Source organism: Melampsora larici-populina (assembly GCF_000204055.1).
Source record: "Melampsora larici-populina 98AG31 unplaced genomic scaffold MELLAscaffold_15, whole genome shotgun sequence".
Classification (NCBI taxonomy): domain Eukaryota; kingdom Fungi; phylum Basidiomycota; class Pucciniomycetes; order Pucciniales; family Melampsoraceae; genus Melampsora; species Melampsora laricis-populina.
The window spans coordinates 1628302-1649323 of record NW_006768779.1 but is presented as its reverse complement, the minus strand read 5'-3'; the positions used below and the strand labels follow the sequence as shown (position 1 = coordinate 1649323).

Sequence of the window (21022 nt, the reverse complement as noted above, 5' to 3'; positions counted from 1 at the left end):
CTTCCACGTTTTTGGCGACACTATCTCACTATGTACTTCGCATTTAGGTGTGCCGCGTCGACATCAACGATCTATCTCATATTTTCGACTGGTGTTTCGACTCGGGACCAGATGCTCTATTCCAGTCCTGATACCCGTGCATGTCACCGTGATCACCTACCACACTTCCTACTCACTCCATATTGTTCATTATATTGTACACTTTATAGCATATGCTCACGTTGCCTGTAGTTTTTTTGATGCTCTGTGTGTTGTTTCTCCGCATCTCATCTAATGTGAAAGAACCAGATGTAACATCTATTAACCCAAGTACATAAAAAAAGCATAGGCATGACCGTAACAAGCATAGGCATGACCGTTGACAAATCACAGGGCTTTCACATATATATACAGATTGGCAGAGCCACGCGTTTTCGGATTGGTTTCATTCTTCCAGACCAGCAAGCAGAATGGTCACCATGGGCATATTATCAGAACACCAAAAGGGCTGTATTGAATTAGACCTGGAGCATCCGCCCAATCAGCTTTCTGAATACGTAGCGTACGAAAAATGAAGTGGAGTACTGACTTCGATGTCCACCTGATACCTTCAAAGACCGTGAAATGGCCCGTATTTACGTAGTACCTGAGTTCTGAATACGCCAATGACTTTGGCTTTCAACATTCGAGAGGGGAAAATGTGATTGGGTACGAAGTGAAGGACGATTGCTCGAAGGATACCGCAAGTGGTCGAGCGAGCTCGAAGGTTGCAGTTGGGCGACAGGAATTCGACGTAAGCTTCCGGTAGGCTAAAGATCTTCTTCCAAAAAAGAGGGTCACCGTTAGGCGTTGCTTTCGCCGCCCGACCTCTTAGTGCTGTGATAACACGACGCCGGTTGCCCGTCGATGGAGCCGGCGTAGGTGTCCTGCGTGCCCGATTAGCAGCGGCTGAGCGTCTGCGTACAGGTCTGACAGACGAATCTACATTCCCGATTATAGAAATATTTCCAGATATTCTGACGGGCATTGTGAAGTTTCTATAGGATGGAGAGAGATTAGACATTGTACGGGAGATTTGGCCATATGATGAATACTGTAACTGACGAAGAAATGAAAACGCGAGGCTTAAGTGAGCAGATAATACGCGAAGATACGGGAGGTCAACTATTTCGCGAGGGGATCCCGGCTCGTGTGGCTTGAAAGCGCTGCGATCTGCTGTGATAGGGTTATATAGAATGAGGAGAATTCAGAGGTAGTAGGTAAGATTTGGTGATATCTCAATATTGTCACTGACCCCAAAAGCAAAAGCTGGATTCTTGAAGGGAGCAGATGATTCGTTATGGTGTGCGAGCGAATCGTGACTTGGAAGCGCATCAATATATGAATCTCCGTTCCCCTTTGTGGTGTTTTTCTCCAAGAGAATCATAACGCGAACCCGTTGTCCCGCAAATCAGTCTTAAGATTCCCCTTCAAACGACTTCGCCACTACCCACGCGCTCGAGAACACTCCATCGACAATGAGATGATTTCGCTCAGTGGCTGAACAGAGGACTCGTAAACAAAGTATGTGCGGCTGCTTATTCGCGATTGTGCTGAGCTCGTATCGCCTTGACTGATCCTTTTGAGTCTTGGAGCCCACCTTACCGGCCGATTCTCGACTGATCACCACTACTCCGGTGAACGTAAAACAAATCCCCAAATTACATCCGCCTCTACGCCGTTCTATTGTCGCCTTCTTCAAAGGGTGATTTCTCTTTTTTTTCAAATTCCTTTGTTTTTCAAACGTAAGAGTCTAACGCGAACCCGTTTCGCGTAAACCTTGCGTAACACGCGCTCCCCTTCAACCCACGTGCTGATCTCGGCACTGCTACGCACCTGAGAAGGCCTCACTGTAGAACACAGGAGTCGCGAAGAAAGCTGTGGATGCGCAGTGCAATTGTTCTGAGTAAGTCACTTTGATCGCTCGCTAAATTTTATGGTTCGAAGTAGACTAAATTTCCGAATACTCCCCACATCCACGTCCTCAAATTAATCTCCAGCTTTCTGTTCACCTTTTCAGTGTTATTTTAGGAAAACAAACGCCTGCTAGAAACTCGACATCAACCATTCTTTTTCCACTTCCTTCCGTTCTTCACTATCTGCCTTACCTCTGAAGCGAAACCATTTCATCAAGATGAAGCTGCACGGCGCACGACGGTTCGTCCGCAAGATCCAAAAGCTCGCCGACAAGCTTAAGAACAGAGTCCGTGGCCCTGAAGGTAAGAATTGGCCATCATGCTTGAAGTGCACGTTTTTTCGGGTAATTGAGGAAAGTGTTCATTTCTGTAGGTCTAAAACGTACACCAATGGCAGAGAAGCTTAACCAGAGACTCCGTGGACCTGAAGGTAAGAATTGTCCATCGTAAATGTGGTGCACGTTTTTCCCTGGATGATGTAAAGACGTTCTCATTTCTGTAGATCTCCGACGTACACTGATGGCAGAGAAGCTTAGAAAAAGACTCCGCGGACCTGAAGGTAAGAATCGGTCATCGTAGATTAGGTGCACGTTTTTTCCTGGATAATGTAAGAATGTGCTCATATCTGTAGATCCTCAACGTATACCGATGGCTTTGATAGAAAGTGTGGCGTCTATACCAATGGACGCGCAACTTTCTATCGAAAATGACGATGGCACGCCTCCATCAGAATCTGAAAGTACCCGTGACACCTGTTTCAAGCTGGCGCGCAAACAGTTTGGCCCCGCGGAGATCAAACCAATTGCTTCGAAAACCGGTCCTGCGTTGATTGCCTCAACTTCCAGCAAATATTTGGGCCCACATGACCAGGTAAGCTTGAAAAGCTGTCCATCTAACAAGGACGCAAGAGCTGACAACACCTGAACCAACCTCTCCGGTGAACTGGTCATGTAGGCTCTGTCATCTTCGAAGAATGTTGCTTCTGTCACCCACAAGGTTGAGAAAAAATATTGTGATTTTTCTCTGGTGCCACTAAGAAAGCGACCTTACAACGAAGAGAAAGGCTGCCAAGGTCAAAGCCTACTCTCCAGTGTTCTTGATATGATATGCGCTGACACGGAATCTATTGCTAGCCCATCCAGATCTGAACACCAAGCGAGCAAGGTATTCAAATGATTTATACAAATACGCGGAGGTCTTGCGCCTCATCAAGGGTCTACATTCAAATTTAAGAGACCTGATGTGCGGTAAGTCATTTGATACATTAGATCATCCGAATAACTCGCTGACTTGTTAACGTTAGACAAAGTGCCTGGGTTTGTGGAAGTTACGTCAGTAGGGAAGCACGCTCTTGTGCTTAGCGAAATGAGAAGCACGTTCTCCCAAGTTGATCATGTATTTCAGGAGATTCTCTTGGATGAAGAGGATTCCGTGATGTATGAAGCGAGTCATATCTGAGTGACCTCAGAGAACCGGAACTTGTCAGCTGGCAAGATTTCCGGGGGGACCAATACCTTGGCATGTAATCAACTCTGCTGTGATATGATACCATAGCTCCTTGTCATTCTTAGGCAGGATATCAGTAGACTTACCCTGATTATACTCGCAGAAGAGGGAGACTGGGTTCAGTTGGATGTGTTCTTTTACAAGTTTTTTCGCCAGAATTTGTTCATGTTGTCATGTGATTATCTCTTGCTGCTGTTTTTCTTTCTTGCCTCAAATTTAACTCGGCACCAGCGTTCTGTACTACACCTAATTATCTAAAAAGTGTGCCATAGGGAGTTAGCCTTTGCTGATAGAAATATCTCGACGTATTTTTTCAAGCATCATTTTGATGCCTTACTTCAAATTTTTGTGTGTATATTATGTAATATATTATTCTCAGTATATATCCATTCGGACCTTGAAGAGGAAGGCGGAAGTCATCAAGAGCGCTTCATTGTAATTTCGATTGAGAAAGATATAATGTGAATCTTTGAGCTTTCAAGTTCGAAGTTCGAGGCTTGAAGTTCGAAGTTCGAACTTCGAACTTCAAGCCTCGAGCCTCGAACTTCGAACTTTGAACTTCAAGCAGCTTCGAGCGAGCTTGAAAGCTCAAAGGTTGAAGCTCCAAGCTCTTCCACGCTTACACAAGCTTCAAGCTCCAAGCTCTTCGAGCCATAGAATGCTCTTTCTTTATTGTGAAATTTCTTTTTGGCCTTTTTTTCAAGTAAGGGTTCATGATTGTCAATTAGGACTGTGGTGTTCTACAAAATCAGAAGAATGAACGACTTTCCGTTTGTGATCTCAACTTGCATGAAATGCATTTCCCTCTTTTTGTGTTGTTTTGCTTTTTCTCTTAAACCGGATGTCTTTTCAAATAAACCCCTTTGAAATTTAATTCGTTTTCAAACTTTTTTTTCAAGTAAGGGTTCATGAATTTCAAGTAGAAATCTCTTTTTCTTCGGAATCAATAGAATCAATGACTTTTCTTTTGTGATCTCAAATTGCTTGATTCTTTGGATGAAACAACACCTCTTGCTACTTTTCATTTCCCTCTTTTTGTGTTGTTTTTTCTCTTAAACTACACGTTCTTTCAAATAGCAGCCTTTATGATTTCGGAGGGGGGATTGGATCGCAAGGATCAATCCGAATTTATTCCGCAAATGATGTTGCATCGGATGTATAGGGGATTGGGTCGCAATGAAATGACCGGTCTCGTATCGGATCCGGGATTGCATCGGGGCGGGACGGTGGATGGACCGTCGCGTGAAAGTTACGCGATGAGACAATTCCATCGCACGTAGGGTTGAGTCGAAGCAGCATTTCGCGAGGTTGCATCAGAATGAGGATCAGTCGGGTGTCGCTCATGCGGCTTTATATCGGAGCTGAGCTCCATCGGATGAGCCCGACTGTTTCTGAATCGGACTGGGGATTCAGTCGCGCCAATCATGTTCGATTGTAGATCGCAAACCTGTTCCATCGCATGGCTTGGGCGTGATACTGAATCGGGGCACCGTCCCCAAATTGACAACGGGAAGGGCTTCCCGACGCAAATTTCTTGGCGGTGAATCGTACTGCCGTCGTGGGGGAAGTCGCTGAGCTTGGGACTTGCAGAACCTATTCAGGTGTCGGTGATAATAAGCCGGGATCAGTTCGTCGAGTGGTTTGCTGACGAGTTTCTTCTTCTCCTCTGCAGCTAATTTGGCAGATGTTGACCATGATGTGTTCGCCGCTGAGATACCTAGAGCAGAGTTATTTGGAAGGGGATCCTGCTGGCCAGCTAATTTGGTGGCATGAGAAAGAGATTCGGTAACAAACTCACATTGCAGGGGCTTAAATGTGTCTAATAGATCACAGGCCCCCTTGTCACAGTTCCTTACGTGCCCCTTAGGCTCTTCTTTGAGATCTTCAGGGTTCTGGGTTGGACAGGACGAAGCTGCGTCATCAGCTGCAATATCAAGATCCGTCGTCTTCAATATCCTCACGGGTTTGACCTCAGGTACGTTAAGGATGGTGTGTTGCCGGGATTCGAAAGTCTGTTTTTTCAATGGAGAACCAGGCTTGCCAGCTGTACAATGTGAGGGATTGGAGGGGACGGGATCAAACTCACATTGCGGGGGCTTTAATGTGTCTGATAGATCACAAGCCCCCTCGTCACGTTGCCTAGCTTCCCTCAAAGGGTCCATACCTTGGCCTGGAGAGGGTGTGTTTGGACTGGACAAAACCGCCTTAGCAGCTGCAATGTGGGAAGGATGGTGTAAAACAATGCCATTGGGCCAATCAATAAGTGAGTAGTTTTTCTTAATCCACGGGATTCCCAATATACCGTCGTAGGAGTCTTTAATTTGGGTGATAACAAAATGAGTTGGTGATGTGTTGTCATTGATGTGTAAGTTAGTTTCAAAAGAGGAGCGGCTACTGGATCCATCAAATCCAGTCACCACTCGGCTAGTTCTGTGGGCTTGCTCAGTGATACTGGTTGAAGTCACGTAAGACTCGCTCAGTACATCATGAGTGGCTCCAGAGTCAATGAGGAAACGGGCAGTGGGGTAATGTAGTGGTGTGGCTAATGGATTCTGGGACTGGGAGAGTGAGGCATTGAGAAATAACCGTTGATCATTTGCATTACACGATATAATTCTACTGGCACCTAAATCTAACCCATCAAAATCCACAACACGGCTCAGGGTAGGCACGACCTTCATTCCTGAGCCCCTCCATTTTTTGAGGAATCAGCTCTACTAGGTCCTTCTTTTCTATCTACATCTCCACCATCACGACTACATAAAACTGCTATCTTAGCCTCTAATTCACTGATCTTAGTTTTAAAATTGCCTTTGCCTCTGAATTGACTATCCCTCTTTCTACTTGGGCATTTGCGTGCTCTATGACCTTGTTGCGAACAGTGAAAACAAGATCCAGTCTTCAACCTCTTAGCTTTCTCCTCCTCAGATAATCGCACGAACGCAGCTGACAGGTCCATAGCATTGGGATCAGATACCGTTGGCGTGGTGTGAGAGCTATGATCAGAGACACCGTGAATCTTGCTGTCGATACGTATAGCAAAATTGGTGATTTCTTCGATAGATTTAAAGGGTTCTTGCACCATCACCATAGCGACACGAATTTCCCTTTTGAGGCCTTGTTCGAATTGGCTGATCAGGGTTGGTGTTTCCCAGCCGGTGGCCGTAGCGTAGATATTGAACTCGTGCGCATAAGCTGCGACTGTGGTCTTCTGAGTTAAGCTGCAAAGTGCTCGCTCAGCTTTTGATTTCTTTTCCGTGTCAAAGTACATGGCTTTGAAATTGTTCACGAAGCGTTCGAACGTTACTTTGTGAGCCGTGGATTCATCCAGAAGCTCCTGGGTCATCGGTTGAGCCCAACTACTAGCAGCACCGGTTAAGTACGATAAAGCAAATACGACTTTGCTACGATTGTTCGCGAAGAGAGATGGGTGGGCGAGCATATAGAGTTGGACCTGGCTGGCGTAGATCTCAGCCGGTCCCCCTCTAGTACCGGTGAATTTGTCTGGCACCGTAACTTTTGGCCCTTTTGGTATGGCATCAACCTGCATCGGTGGCTGGTAAGGGGCAGCCGTTGGGATATTTCCCGGTTGGTGCTGATTGGATTCGAGCGCAGCCATTCGAGCCTCGGCTTGTTGAGATCTTGCTTCGGCTTGCATCCGAAGGTTCTTTTCTTCAGCTAGTGAGCTGGTAAGTTCTGCTAATTGACGTTGGATTTCTTCCATGGTCACAGTCGAAGTATCAGGATGGTCGGAGTCTGTAATGCGGGGTGCGTCGACGAATGCCAAAGGATTTTCAGAGTCCGATTCAGTATCGTCCAACGAGGGTGTGTTGTATGTCGGAGACGTGGTGGCTTGTATTGATCTGAGAATTCGGTAGAGTTTTGGTTGGCCTTGCGGTGAGTTTAAGCTTCAATCTAATCTTGTAAATCTAATCTTATCTAATTATATAAATCTAAGTTTCTACTTTATTCTAACTTTGAGTTTCTAATCTGTTTCAATTTATTTTGATCTTCCTTGAGGTTAAACAATTCAGTCGTGATGTGGATTCAATCTATTGCTTCAAGTTCCGTATGATGAAAAGGTCTGACAATATGTTATGGTGGGTCCTCTGGGTTCTTGCCACGGAAGTGAAGCTCTTCACAGTTTATCCAGGTGATTAGTTAGATTGTCAGATGAGGGAAAATCTCTGATACAAGCACTGTGGAAGTATGTGACTGGGTACAAAGTGTGTGACATGTTGTAGTGAGAATGTCACCGGAAGTGACACGTAATAAGTTCCATAACAGCAAACACAAACACTATTGACTAAGTGAAAAGTGATGGGCCAATGTTTTCAACAGACATCCACAGCTGGTACATCCAAAGCTGGACCACTGTTTAACCTACAAATAACAAAATTGAACTTCTCAAGACAATTCCAGCTTCTCAAGGCCCAAGTTTGGATGTAACATATCTATGTGGAAAAGTAGAAGTCTATACCTATTCTTCCCCAAAGTCTGAGATCTTTTCATCCTTGGCCGACTTCAGATCTCTGTATGGTCATCCACTGATTACATGTAGTACATGTAGTCTACACGGAGAAGTGTATGTAGTTGTTATCCTCAGTCAAGAGATCTTCTGCGGAATGTGACATGGCAAAGCTTCTTGACCTGTCTTCACTCAAGGAAAACCTACAAAGTGTAAGGCAGCTGGTATGTTTTTAGTGGCGAAAGCTTCCAAGTGTTAGGCAGTTCTGCAAACTCTAGGGGCAGCTTTGATTTCCCTCTGTTTTCAAATCTGAATGGTGGGATCAAATACCTAGCCTCATGGCCTTATTCAAATGACTTTTAGAAAGGCTTGCTCAAGTACTGAAAGAAAATTAGTTGAAAAACTCATAATTGCAGTTGCACATAGAATTCCCACTTTTCAACTACTTTTCTTTTAGTTCTGGCACAAATTTATTCAAAATTAATTTGCAGGAGGCCATCAGTTGGTGTATATCATTACACTGGTCAGACGTGAAAGTGTGTGAAAACTAAGGCTGCACCTGAATTTGGCATACTTCCAGACACTGATACAAATTATTCTATATGGATTATTTATAGTTATTATGCTTCCTTTGTTACATCACACACTTGTGATAGTTATGAATGGTATACCATCATCCTTGATTTTGATACTTAAAAGGTTCACTTTGCTCTTTCCTGCTGTTTCCCCTTTTCTTTATCAAATTCAAACCTTTTTCTCAAGAATTCTTGTTTAACGTCACAGTTCTTATCATCCTATTTGATCAGTGTGCAGCTTATACAAAGCTCACTCCTGAGTCTCATTATTCATAACCATTTTAAATATTTCTAGGGTCCTATGACAGCGGTACTTGGTGCCATTTTGATGGAAGTGTCCAAAAACTACATTCTTCATAGCACTTGCTTTTGGTTCATTTCCAAATGTGATAACACACTTTGCTTTCTTGCCTAGTAAAGGTTAAATTGGATGTCAAAGTTAGGTAATGGAGGAACCATAAAAACATAAAAACACTACACTGTGGCATATGGGAATATAAGACTGACAACTGATACATAGTGGGGCTGGGATGATCATCAAGTCTGGCCACCCTCTATCATATTTAGCCAGAGACAAAAGATTTGATCCAGATCTGGGTGATATTCCTGGCACACATGTGTAAGCCTATAATCCATGCCACCACTATTACCTCTCAGGGTTGGCATATGGCCTATGTGCTACAACTTACCTGTAAGATATCAACATGAGGGATCAGTATGAAGTTATTTGCAGAGGCAGCCAATATTTTCCCTCAACACTTTGACTATTCAGAAGAAACACCCATCATTTTTTGCTCTAAATGTATTCATTTTTTACTGGGGAAAATTACTTTATGCTGGTAGTGCCACCTTCAAGATGATCACATCGTCTCGTGCCATCGTCTCTCTTTTAGGTTGAATTGTTGGCTGTCCCAAACCATCAACTACAATTCTTTGGTCCCAAGCTGCTTGCATCAGTTTTTATGCCACTTGCTGTTGTAGTCAGAAGCTTCTACAAATATTGGAATTATGTACAAACATCCAGGCTCACACTCCCTCAGACCAATTTTATCACAAGTTGCACAAAATAGTTGTTGAGTTGAATATGACAAATCATCACCAACCTCTTGGGCAAATCCAATGTACTTTCATATAAGACTGGGATAAGTGATCACAGAGTGACATACAAAGTGAATCTCCCCACAACATCTCCACAGGTGGTTGATCATCAGAGATTGTAGAAGACTTTCATGACTGTATACTGAAGAGTTTGAGGAGGGTTCTGAGGATGAGATGAATAGAAAGAAAGAGAGAAGGGATTGGAGAAGTTGCTATGACATGTAAGTTTGACAGTTTAAGTTGACTTTAATTGATAAACTTTACTGAATTTCAAACTTCTCAATTCTTCTCACAAACCATTTCATCATCATCACCATCACCATCACCATCAGACTTCAGTTCACCATCACCACCTATCATCACTTCCTCATCTTCACTCTCATCAACCTCAACACCATATTACGACGATCAACTTTCATTTCAGTAAAACTGGTAAACTCCTTTCGCCATGGCCTTTTGGCGGTGAGTTTTAAGCGCAAATCTTGGCTATCCTACATTTCATCTGCCATTAACCCCTAACCCTTATTCACACTTCACACTTTATGCTTACGTTTTTTTGACTTGGCTTCATCACGACCTTAGTTTTGGCTTCCATTCCCAATCAGCTATCGATACCATCCTTTCTTCGTCCGCGGCAAATAATAATGGACATCCGATCGGTGGCTGCTCAACGCCTTCCTCGTCTAATCCTTCTATCCTTCTCGACAAACTACTAGATGAAGATGATTTACTGCAGGAGATCAAGGCACAACATCATAAGCTGATTGAATTCCTAGCTACCAAAGAAGTTGTTGTCCGTATGCTGGGTTACATATCCGGTCTCATCTTTGACGATGAAGACGCAGACAGGCTTGAAGAAGAAACCCGATCAGCAATCAGCAATCTCAGCTTCCAGCCCTCTTCTCCCTCGGATTCGAGCTACATGTCTGGTGCTATATTCCATTCCTTTCGGAACCGTGCTGTGGGTGATAAGTTCAGTGCATTATTGCTAGACGCTCTAGATTCAGAAGGTCGCACACCAGAAGACCGGGCTAAAAATGAGCGGCGCAAGGTTCGGTTCCCGTATATTTGCTCCGAGATTATCGCATCCGATATTTGGAACGTCACCTCTCAAATCTTCGCAGACGCTCCTCATTATGCCATCCTCACCGGTTTTTGGGATGCTGTCTTGAACCAACCGCCAAGCGTGACCGCTCATAAGTCTATACAAATCGGACATTGGGCCCGAACCAACATTGTCCTTTTCAACTCTAAGCCCAACGAGATGATTCGCTTTGTTCTCTCTTACCCAGGACTCATTCTCAAGCTACTCTCGCACTTTAACTCATCGCCTGTGGTGGATGTGCTCTTGAAGATTATTCAATGTGAAGCTGTACACGAAGGTATCATTGATTGGCTGATCGATTCTACGGATTTCGTGGAACTCATAATCAACTTCCTTCACCCTTCTCGTCCGGTTGAACTTCACATCGCTGTTGCCGATTTCCTCAAAAATGTCATTGGTTTCTGCACGACTAAAGCCACTCCACCTCAAACACCAGCAGATCAATCATCGAAGCCTTCTCCTAGCGCACACTCCCCCATCCTTCCTCATCAGTCTTCGCAATCCAATTCACCAATCGATAGTTTCAATGCTTTGCATTCCCCTTCGGCGCACACACTTAGTGGTTCTGGCGTTTCAGAGGATGGTAAATCTATCACAACTAGACTTATGCGCGAACTTGCTAGCTCATCTGTGGTTTCTAAGTTATTGTCTTTCGGCCTCGATGCTGAGATGCCAGAAGATGAATCTCTAATCACCAAGGAATCTATCACCTCATCACTTGTTAACTCTCTCTCTATTCTCATTGATCTCATCCGACGTAACAATTCAGATTTCTCGGAGGCTCAGATCCTGATACACTTACGCAAGAACGATACTGGAACTTCACCATCGGATGAGGCCAACTCATCTCCTCCATCTCCCATCCGAAATCCTGACACTGAAACTCCGCCTTCACCAGCTCCTGCGATTGTGGCTCTCATGGATCTCTTGGACCGCATATCTGATCGCCTTCCAGATCTACAACGGCTAATCCGAACACCCACCTCTTCAGTTCGGCCGATTCGCACTACTGTCGGTACAATTGTACCCCTCACTCTCGAGCGCTTTCGAATCATTGAGCTGTACGCCGAACTATTACACTGCTCTAACATGAACATGGTAAATCGACCCAAGTCAAGTGGACCAGTTTACGACCAGAATGGACATTTGATCAGTGGTATCGATGACCTGATCGCAGTTGTTTGTCCTGCCCCGAGTACACCCAGTGAAACTCCGCTCGAAAAGAGTGCTGGCCCTTCACTGGAATTGACTGGCGCAGAAAAGAAGAACGAAACAGAGTCTACTGTCGAATCCGCCGTTGATGGAGGCCAAGGTACGGATTCAAACACTACACCAGCCAAGAACAGCGAAAAAGAAGCATCGACAGATGTGACAAACAGCGCAAGCTCACCTGGAAGTTCAACTCATCCTTCAAGCGATGATGAAACCCCATCGGGAATGCGACTGAAACGTCGTTTCATTCAGCATAAAGTTCTTGACACATGTCTAGATTTGTTTTTTGACTTCCCTTGGAATAACTTTCTCCACAATGTGGTCTATGACATCATACAACAGATTTTGAATGGGCACTTTTTTGGACCTGGGGGTGAGGCTAGCTTAGAGCTCGCCAAAAGCTTATTCGATTCATCAAGGATTATTGAGAGGATCCTAGAAGGTATTGAGATCAACCATACCTATGGGTGAGTTCATCCTTCTCGCCTACATACTTTCCGTAGAGGAGCTACTCACCGCTGTGCACCTGGTTCTTACATAGTTTAATGTCTAATAATGTTCGGCTTGGGAACATGGCACATCTGATTCTTATCGCTGACGAAATTTCCAAAGCACTGGAATCGCAACCTGAAACTTTTGCCGACATCAGTCGGAGAATTGAATCTAATTCCAAATGGCAACACTTCGTAGATACGGCGGTAAAGGAAGCTCGATTCAACAGTCATACACCACTCGGGGGCTCAGTACCACAACCTGGTCTGAGTCAACCTACTGCATCTTCGGACAAGAGTTTAGTCATTGATGGTGAGACCTTTCCAACCAACAGTGGTAGTGAAGGTCAACGAGATCCAAAGGCTGGATGGTCAATCAAGTCTCCTACACTGGCTAATTCGACTACTCTCCAGGATCAAGATGAAACCAAAGGTGATGAATACACTCGTTACTTCATGGAGCACATTCGTGCCAATGTTGCTGATCAGTTTTCGTCGTCCTCAGACGATGATGACGAAAAAGGATCTGAATCTGAAGAACCCAGCCATCGAGATCAACTTGATGATGATCCTTGGTCGACTGGTAGACCATCGAATACGAGAACAAGTTCAAGCGGATCAGGTGGAAGTGTGATCTCGAATCCCACACCATTCGGGTTTGATGACCGGTTCGATGCCCCAAGTAGGTCTTTCCCGACTCGCTTCGGGGCTGGTACCGAGGAGGTTCGTAAGCCACTTCTTATCATATATCGACATACCTCATCCGTCGATCTTTTTTATTTCCATCTACGAGATGCTTCTTCTGAACATTCATCCCCAAAATGATGAAGCTGGCGAGAATCATTGAGAGTCATCAGATGAGAATTATTCTCCCGTGTTTTTGGCATGGATATTGACAAATTTGTGGTGATCGACACAACTCATAGGATGATGATGATGAAATTGGTGGATTCGGAGACGACTTTGGACCTTTCAGCGACTCGGCAGCCATTCATCAGGCGCCAATCTACGACCCATTTACACTTACTTCCCCCTCTTTCGCCACACCGAAGCCCCTCAGAGTGTCTGTACAGAATGATGCAGAAGCGTCTTCAGCTGGGCCCTCCTCCATCAGTTGGGACACATCCTCTCACGACATGCAGAAGACAAGGACTCGCGACTCGGCGGGTGAAGGAGACGGCAGGGGGTTTGGTGACGACGATGATGACTGGGGAGAGTTCTCGGGTGCAGCCTCTGAGACGAGGTTGACACCAACAGAGCAAGACGCATGGACAGACTTTGATTTAGGAGTGGGTGAGACAGTCGAGTTGCCAAAAATAGAGCAGAAAGTTCAGATTGTTGGAAATCGATCAAGAGCTGGTTCAGCTTCTTCACCACGAGAACCTTTTGGACCAGGTGTGGACGCTTCGTGCGTTCAGGCGATCAGGGATGATGGGAAGGTGGAAGTAAAAGTTGGAGATGGCTCGGTAGTGACGGTGCCTAAGGATGAGGTGATGAATGCAGTGATGACAAATTCAGATGTGTGATAAGATGTAAGTAGTTTTTCCACTCTTCTGTTTGACAGACAACAAATACAAAATGTTAGATAGCTGATTGGATATAATTATGCGGTATAACTTAGAGAGTCTTTTACACATTTTTCTTCCTATATATTTATTGTATTATGGTTTGAATAGACTATTTGATTTATTCTCATTTCACTTAACAAGATTCACTTTCAACACTTTTTTCAGCAATGTCAGTTTAATAGACACAAGCTTTAGATTCTTCTTCTTCTTCTTCGTATGGCTTAGATTGTTGTTTTGTTCTAGATTTGGTGATTACTTCATGTTCATGATAAAATTGGTATCATTCCGTAAAGTTTTTTTTGTAGTACGTAATCCCTATGCAAGCCTTTGGCATATATAGAGCTTTATTTAATTTATGTACGTAAGTGCGCGTTTTGTGTTTTTTGATGAGCATGTCATTTACTCGACATCAACTGCATTATTTTCATCTATTGATATCTTACAATCAAAGCTCAATTTTTATTATATGATGCCACTGCCAGAAGTATGTATAAGAACAGGATATCGACTTTGGTAAGTTGATAGACAACACCCACCACATAGGTGTAGCATATGTTTTGAAGGCTTGATAAAACACCAATCCGACTTGTAAACTAAAAGGGACGCAGGTCCATGACTACATGGTCCAATTGACATAAATCTTGACTTTCTTGATTTGTCAAGACCCATTTCTTTACATCCCATTGAATCGCTTTGAAAAGTTTGGGTTTGTTAAATAACCATACCTTTGATTCATACGAGAGATGCGATTCAACCTAAAAGAGAGACGATGGCACGAGACGATGTGATCCTCTTGAAGGCGGTGCATTTAACTCTACCGCAAGTGAGATATTTTTGTGTTTTCCTTTCACCATCATGATATTCGTCTATCTCGTGGGTGATGGCACGATAATCGGCTCACATCGATATATGGCCGTGATTTTGAGATCTGCAATGACGACCAACCTGAACAAATTCATCCTGGCTGTCTTATAAGACACGTGAACTTTGGTGATTACCAGCGCGTGCTCGCGTGACTCTCTGCGCGGTCATGGCCGCGCGCCTCGCAAAAACAATCAAGTCCTATGGAAAGTGATTTCCACTTCAAGCGAGATGTTGTCTATATCGATGGTGAGGCCTTTGATAATACGTGATCCCTGTTCCGACTTTGATCAAGTATCAACGGAGATAGGTTATGATGATAGGCAAAATGCAAACCTTGCAGTTGGTTCTGATCACTTCGATCACCACATAGAGAGGCCTCGAGTAGCTAGTTTCAGAGGCCGGCGTGTCCAGAAAACAAGTCTAGATCTTTGCAAGGTCATAATTTTATTGTTCAAAAGTTTCCATAATGAGGCTTTGATTGATCGAAAATATCGCATGGAGTGTATTCAACTTGGTACTTTGTACATTAAGGCGAGACGCATTGTTTTATGATGGACCATTGTGAACAACAAACCCATACTGAAATCATCATCAAATCACCATGCACTCACGCAGAAAGCCTTTTGATCACATCGTCACATCAACTACGACTGAACTCCCTTCCGTGATATCATGCTTCAGCATGAAAAGCTCGGCGGAAAGAATGCTGGCTACCATCATAATGACTAAAACTTGAAATGTCACTTTTCGATGCTTTTCATCAGCACATTCTTTCAATGCCAGCTAGCTGAGCTTTCTCCTGTTCGTACGAGAAGCATCAGCTTCATCTTCATCATCCTTTAACTTATATAGCACGCTTCTTTGCAAGTTATCCTTACACTCACTATCAATCATCTCTCTCTCTATCATCAACACAAAGCAACAGCTATCATCACACCCTAATCAATTGTATAAACTGAATGAAATGATTTCCTCTTCACAACTTAATTTATCTCAAAAACTTGAAGATTGCTTGAGCTCGGTCTGGTTACTGGGCAAATCTAAAATCTCTCAAGTTTTCAATGGTTTTACGCAATCAGAGACTTCAAGTAGGACCCAAACCCCAGAAAATAATTCGGACACTGAATCAAGTCTAGATGAATCATCAATCTCAAAGTTTTGTTCAAGGTCAGATCTTGATCCGACTTTAAAGCGAATTGGAGATGCACTTCAACACTCAATCTTTTACTCCTCTGAATTCCTCACATTACCTTCAAAGTATCAAGCATTGTGCACTCAGATTCAAAAACAAGTAGACTCTCTAGATTTGATCACTCAACATTCATCAGTATTTCTCAAGAAAAACCAAAGTCAGCTTACCCTTATGATGATAGATTTATTGAACCTTGTTTGCGAAATGGTTGACGATTTGTATTGGAATGCGAAGAGTTTAGACATGAAAGTGAAGGCTCCTTTTTATGGATTGAAATTTTTCCGACATGATTTTGATTTGTTAGATGAACTTTCGTATGCTGATTATCTTGCATATCAATCAGACTCAGCTGGGAACACATCTTACTCGATTCGAATGCTCGGCAATGTTGACGTGAGTTCCACACAATTATCTCTTTTGCGATCTGCAGCCGATGCTTCCTCAATTATGGCACATCAATCTCTACGGGCCATTTTCGCTATCAACGCCGAAGGACCGCATCACGTACGAATCGTTTGCTATCATGCAGCAGGAGCCATTTGTACGGAAAAAATCAATCTTCAAACCTCCATGTATCGATTTATTGAGGCTATGGTTTGCGTGCTTATCAAGGATCCCGAACAAGCTGGAATTGATTCAAAGATGAACCGTGAAGGGGTTGTGACGCCTTTTGGTTGTTATCGAGTTGTGAAAGACTTTGTGAACAGTCCAGCTTACCTTGGAAAATCACTTCGAGTCTGCCTATTAGAGTCTCAATCAGAATCATCTAGAAGCCCTTCTACAGGTGAACAAGAACCTCAAAGATTGGTCATGAAGCAAAATTGGATCCCGCAAAACTCTCTAGAAACACAAGCTATACTCTCAATTCTAGAACAGACAAACCATATTCACGTCTTTGGTTTGGCAACCTGGTTGAAGGTTGAAAATTTAAGTCTTCCCGTTTCCGTCTCAGACTCTACCTCGAGGAAAAGAAACGCTTCTGAATTCACTGAAGATGATACTGATTTCTTTATTAGCGGACTCGATATCAGGCATCTCACTCCAATCCCAATCTACAAAACCTTACCAACATCGAATTTCTATCATCCTTTTAAACCTTCCTCTTTGTATAATGTAAGATATTTTAGTCGTACAGTTGGAATTCCTCTATATCATGCTGCAGGTTTTCAGCAATTAGTCACTGCCATCTTTCATGCTGTTATAGGACATTATAATTTATATAAATTAGGTTGGGTTCATCGAGATATTTCAGAAGGCAACGTTTTATTGGTATCAGATCAAAGTGTTATACAACAACCAATGCAAATTTCATCCAATTCACATTTATCAGAAATTTCAGAATTGTTTATCAAAACTCAATGTACAGCTTTCTTACATGATCTTGATTTAGCTTATTCTCATCAAAATCAAAAAGTTATTTATCAAAAAGAAGTTAAAGGTACTAGAGGTTTCTTATCAATCAGATTACTCAAAGAAAAAGTCAAGAATTCTAAAAAGTTTTTCCTTCAAAATTCAATCGATGATCTTGAATCTTTCTTATGGTTATTAATCAAAGTTATTTATCAAATTCAAAAACCTAAAAAAAGCTTTACTAAAACAGATTTAAAGATGATGAAGAAATTGAACCATGATTGTTCAGATCAATTGATGTTAAATAATAAATTAGATTTGATTAATTATTTTTTAAATGAAAAAAGTGAAGATGAAGATAAACTTTCTAGCATTTCACCCATCAAACCTTTATTGAAAAACTTATTCCAGTTCATGTCTATTCAAAAGTGTAAGCTTGACAAACTTTCTAAATCCAAAAATTGTTTTAATCAACTTGATGTTTTAGTTATAGAAACTTATAAAACCTTTTTCAAAGAATTAATCTCTGTAATTCCTAATCTACCTAACACTTGGGAGATTTGAATCATTTGTATTTACCTTCATTTTAATATAAAAGTCTTGTTTTTATCATATATGCATTTGTTTTATCTTACTTGATTCTTTGAAATCACAACTTTCAAGCAGACCAATTTCATTCATCTTGGGCCAAAGCACTTACTTTTGTAGGTGGATAATGACGAGTCTCTCAAATTTGACACAGAATGGATATGTCAACAAGGGACCTTGTGTCTAGCCCAAGTGAAAGTCTGCAAAAGAGCACAATCACTTGAATCAAATCTTTGTCCAAAGTACTTAGACAAAAAATCAAGACTTGAAGGCTTGAAAAAGTACATAACTCCCAACCTGATTGAGACAGGCAATGGTCACTTATGTTTGTGCAAGCTTTGACTTGTTTTCTACCACTTTGATGTGGAAATTCACATAAACCAAGTATGATGGTCAAGGGAGTAAAATAGTCTCCAACCCTCCCAACATCGTCAACTTCTTTGTCCTTGTACTTAAACTCTAGCCTCATTTTGAATGATCACAAAATAATAAATAAAATTACATTCTTTTAAATGATATATACCCTTCGAACTTCAAAAAATACTGTGGATTGTCTGTAATGACAAAGACCAAGATCTTTGAAATAAAAACCATTAAGAGAAAAACGACACAGGAGATAAATAGTAACATGCTTAACAAAGATCAAAAGAAGAAGAATCATTAAAGAAATTCCTTAGGTTTCTCTCCTTTTCCAGAATAATCAAATACCATTCCAGCTACTTTAAATGCCAATTCTAAAAAACACAAAAAAAACATCATCAATTTTCATTACCACGCAACCATCTAGAATTTGTCTATTGGTAAAAAGAAACAAAGTATATCAGAAAAAAACAAACGTACCATCCGTCATTTCACGAGTTTCAGCTTCAGCATAAACTCTTACACAATCTTCAGTACCACTAGGTCTAATAAACGATCTACCCAACCTAAACTTTTCTACAATCTGATCTAACTTGATTTGCATTTCATTAGGTTCTAATAATTTTCTTTCAGCATCAATCGTTTTAAACGCATTCCGATCAGTGACCAAAACCTTCACTAATCTATTAGGTAATTCTTCATATCCTTCATCCCATTCTTTCATACCCCATTCTTTTTGTAATAAGATGGTTTCTACTAATAACATATCACTGATCGAATCTCCTACAGTTTGATTGATGAGATTCGCTAGTTTTGATAGATTTGAAGTAGATGGTAAGGTTTTTAAAAAATCCGGTTTGAAGATCACTGTCCCATGTCCATTGGCTTCAAAATAAATTCCGATATCGTATTCTTGAGCTGCATGATGAAGGTATTTGACTCCGGTAGGTGTACAAGTCACAGGGAATCCCTTCAAACCCGTCAAGAGTCAGATCAAGTTTTTTTGGGAGGGGAGATTGAAACCTATACAAATCTCATATAAACAGATGAACCAAATGAACTCACCAATGTTTCAGTAATATAACGCGTCGAATTCCCATTAGCATAAGCCGTTTGAACCACTCCGATTCGAGCCTTCGATTGGATTTCTTGATCTTCCAATCCGATCAGATCTTTCACATATCCAGCCACAAGGCTAGCGATCTTATCACCATCCATTAATCTAAACCGATCTCCATTCGAATAATAATAAACAATCCGATCTGCATCTCCATCAAAACTACAGACTCGTTGAAATGGTTCTAGTTTCATCACCGGTGGTGCAGATTGAGTGGTCTTGACATAATCGGCTCCACATGATTTGTTTAATTTTCCTAAGGTATGGATCTCGGTGTTGATCAGTTGAAATGAGAGTGGAGAGGTAGAAAGATATGGTTGAAGTGCTTCAAGTTTTGGTGCTCCTACTCCATTTGCACAATCGACGGTGAGAGTTGGTAAAGTAGATTTTCGTGCCTGATTTGCAAGGAGAAGTTAAGATGAGCTTTCATTTATAAGATCCTTCTTTTGTTATCTTTTAGATCGAATTTGAAGAAATGGATTGTTAAAAGAAAGAAAACAAGACTAACGTTGATTTCATTGAAAGCATTTGATAATTTTTGATAATATCCTTCTTCAGATGGATGACCATAAACACCACCATCATTCCAACATTTCACAAGATAATGTAATTGAGGAGTGGTCTTTAAACCACCTTCGATAACTTCAAATTCACCCGTTTTTGATAAACAATCAATTCCATCCCTAAAAGCTTTGATTAATGAAGCACAAGAAGGTCTAGTATCATGACCATAAATGATCTTGGCAGGTTTTTTAAGATCGATTGATTCAACTTTGATGATTTCTTCAAGTGTTTTGAAATGGTTTGATGAATTGGCTAATGAAGTGGCATGTGATTCCCATGATGAGTTTAACATCTCTCCTTGAGGATCGATGAGTTTTACACCATTATCCTAAAAAAACAAAACCTCAAGAAATCAATCATTAGTACAAAAAGTTTTCTTCTCTTGATCATTAAAACTTAAGTAACTCACTTCTTCTGGGTTATGACTAGCAGTAATCATCACTCCAATCGTTTGTCCGTCCAACTTTTTACTTCTCAGAACTGCTAAAAGTCCTACACTAAAGAAAACACTATCTAAAACCTTTGCACTTTCAAAAAAAATCAATCATTAGGATTCCATTTGATGGATTGAAGTAATAAATTGATATCTACCATGAGATTACTTACTTATCACGAAATCCTGCTGTACCATAAGCGTACTTATAGTTAGGTGTCAATGGGTGATTCTTTTGAGCTTCTTTTATGATAGTTGAATCCATTTTGATGATTTGTTGAGATATGATAAATAAAGATTCGGAAAGATGAGTTGAAGAAAGTGATCGGAGTTTCGAAGTTGAGGGATGATGATGTAATCAAAGCTTTACATACAAAACCACACACATGTAATCACGACCAAGAAACTAGATGAATTCGATGTCTTTCATCATGGAACTTCAATTTGATCACCCCAATTTGGTGGTGTGTCGGATGACAACTTTGGTATCCGAGCCAAATATGTTGGCAGTGTTTGCTTCAATATGTAAGAGATATATACAAAAAAGAAGAAAGATTCAATTATGAAAAAGGAGAAGAAAGACAAATCATGAAAAAA

General features: G+C 41.8%; 4 protein-coding genes across 4 annotated transcripts; 3 read left to right on the top strand and 1 right to left on the bottom strand.

Moving 5' to 3' along the window:
- Positions 1-2152: 2152 nt before the first annotated feature.
- MELLADRAFT_105994 (uncharacterized protein) lies at positions 2153-4200 on the top strand (the record flags this gene model as incomplete). Its single annotated transcript, XM_007409250.1, has 6 exons — positions 2153-2237; positions 2308-2364; positions 2437-2493; positions 2566-2804; positions 2889-3006; positions 4145-4200. 6 exons carry the CDS (start codon positions 2153-2155, stop codon positions 4198-4200), a joined length of 612 nt encoding a protein of 203 aa, XP_007409312.1.
- Positions 4201-10029: 5829 nt separating this feature from the next.
- MELLADRAFT_85847 (uncharacterized protein) lies at positions 10030-13637 on the top strand (the record flags this gene model as incomplete). Its single annotated transcript, XM_007409251.1, has 4 exons — positions 10030-10043; positions 10164-12365; positions 12440-13112; positions 13347-13637. 4 exons carry the CDS (start codon positions 10030-10032, stop codon positions 13635-13637), a joined length of 3180 nt encoding a protein of 1059 aa, XP_007409313.1.
- A 2148-nt stretch (positions 13638-15785) lies between these two features.
- On the top strand, positions 15786-17927 carry MELLADRAFT_105992 (uncharacterized protein; the record flags this gene model as incomplete). Its single annotated transcript, XM_007409252.1, has 4 exons — positions 15786-16797; positions 17030-17126; positions 17242-17246; positions 17290-17927. 4 exons carry the CDS (start codon positions 15786-15788, stop codon positions 17925-17927), a joined length of 1752 nt encoding a protein of 583 aa, XP_007409314.1.
- Positions 17928-18423: 496 nt separating this feature from the next.
- Positions 18424-20719, bottom strand: MELLADRAFT_116324 (uncharacterized protein; the record flags this gene model as incomplete). Its single annotated transcript, XM_007409249.1, has 6 exons — positions 18424-18685; positions 18792-19281; positions 19377-19823; positions 19937-20320; positions 20402-20519; positions 20599-20719. The coding sequence occupies 6 exons, from the start codon at positions 20688-20690 to the stop codon at positions 18612-18614; spliced, it is 1605 nt and encodes a 534-aa protein (XP_007409311.1).
- Between the last annotated feature and the right edge of the window lie 303 nt (positions 20720-21022).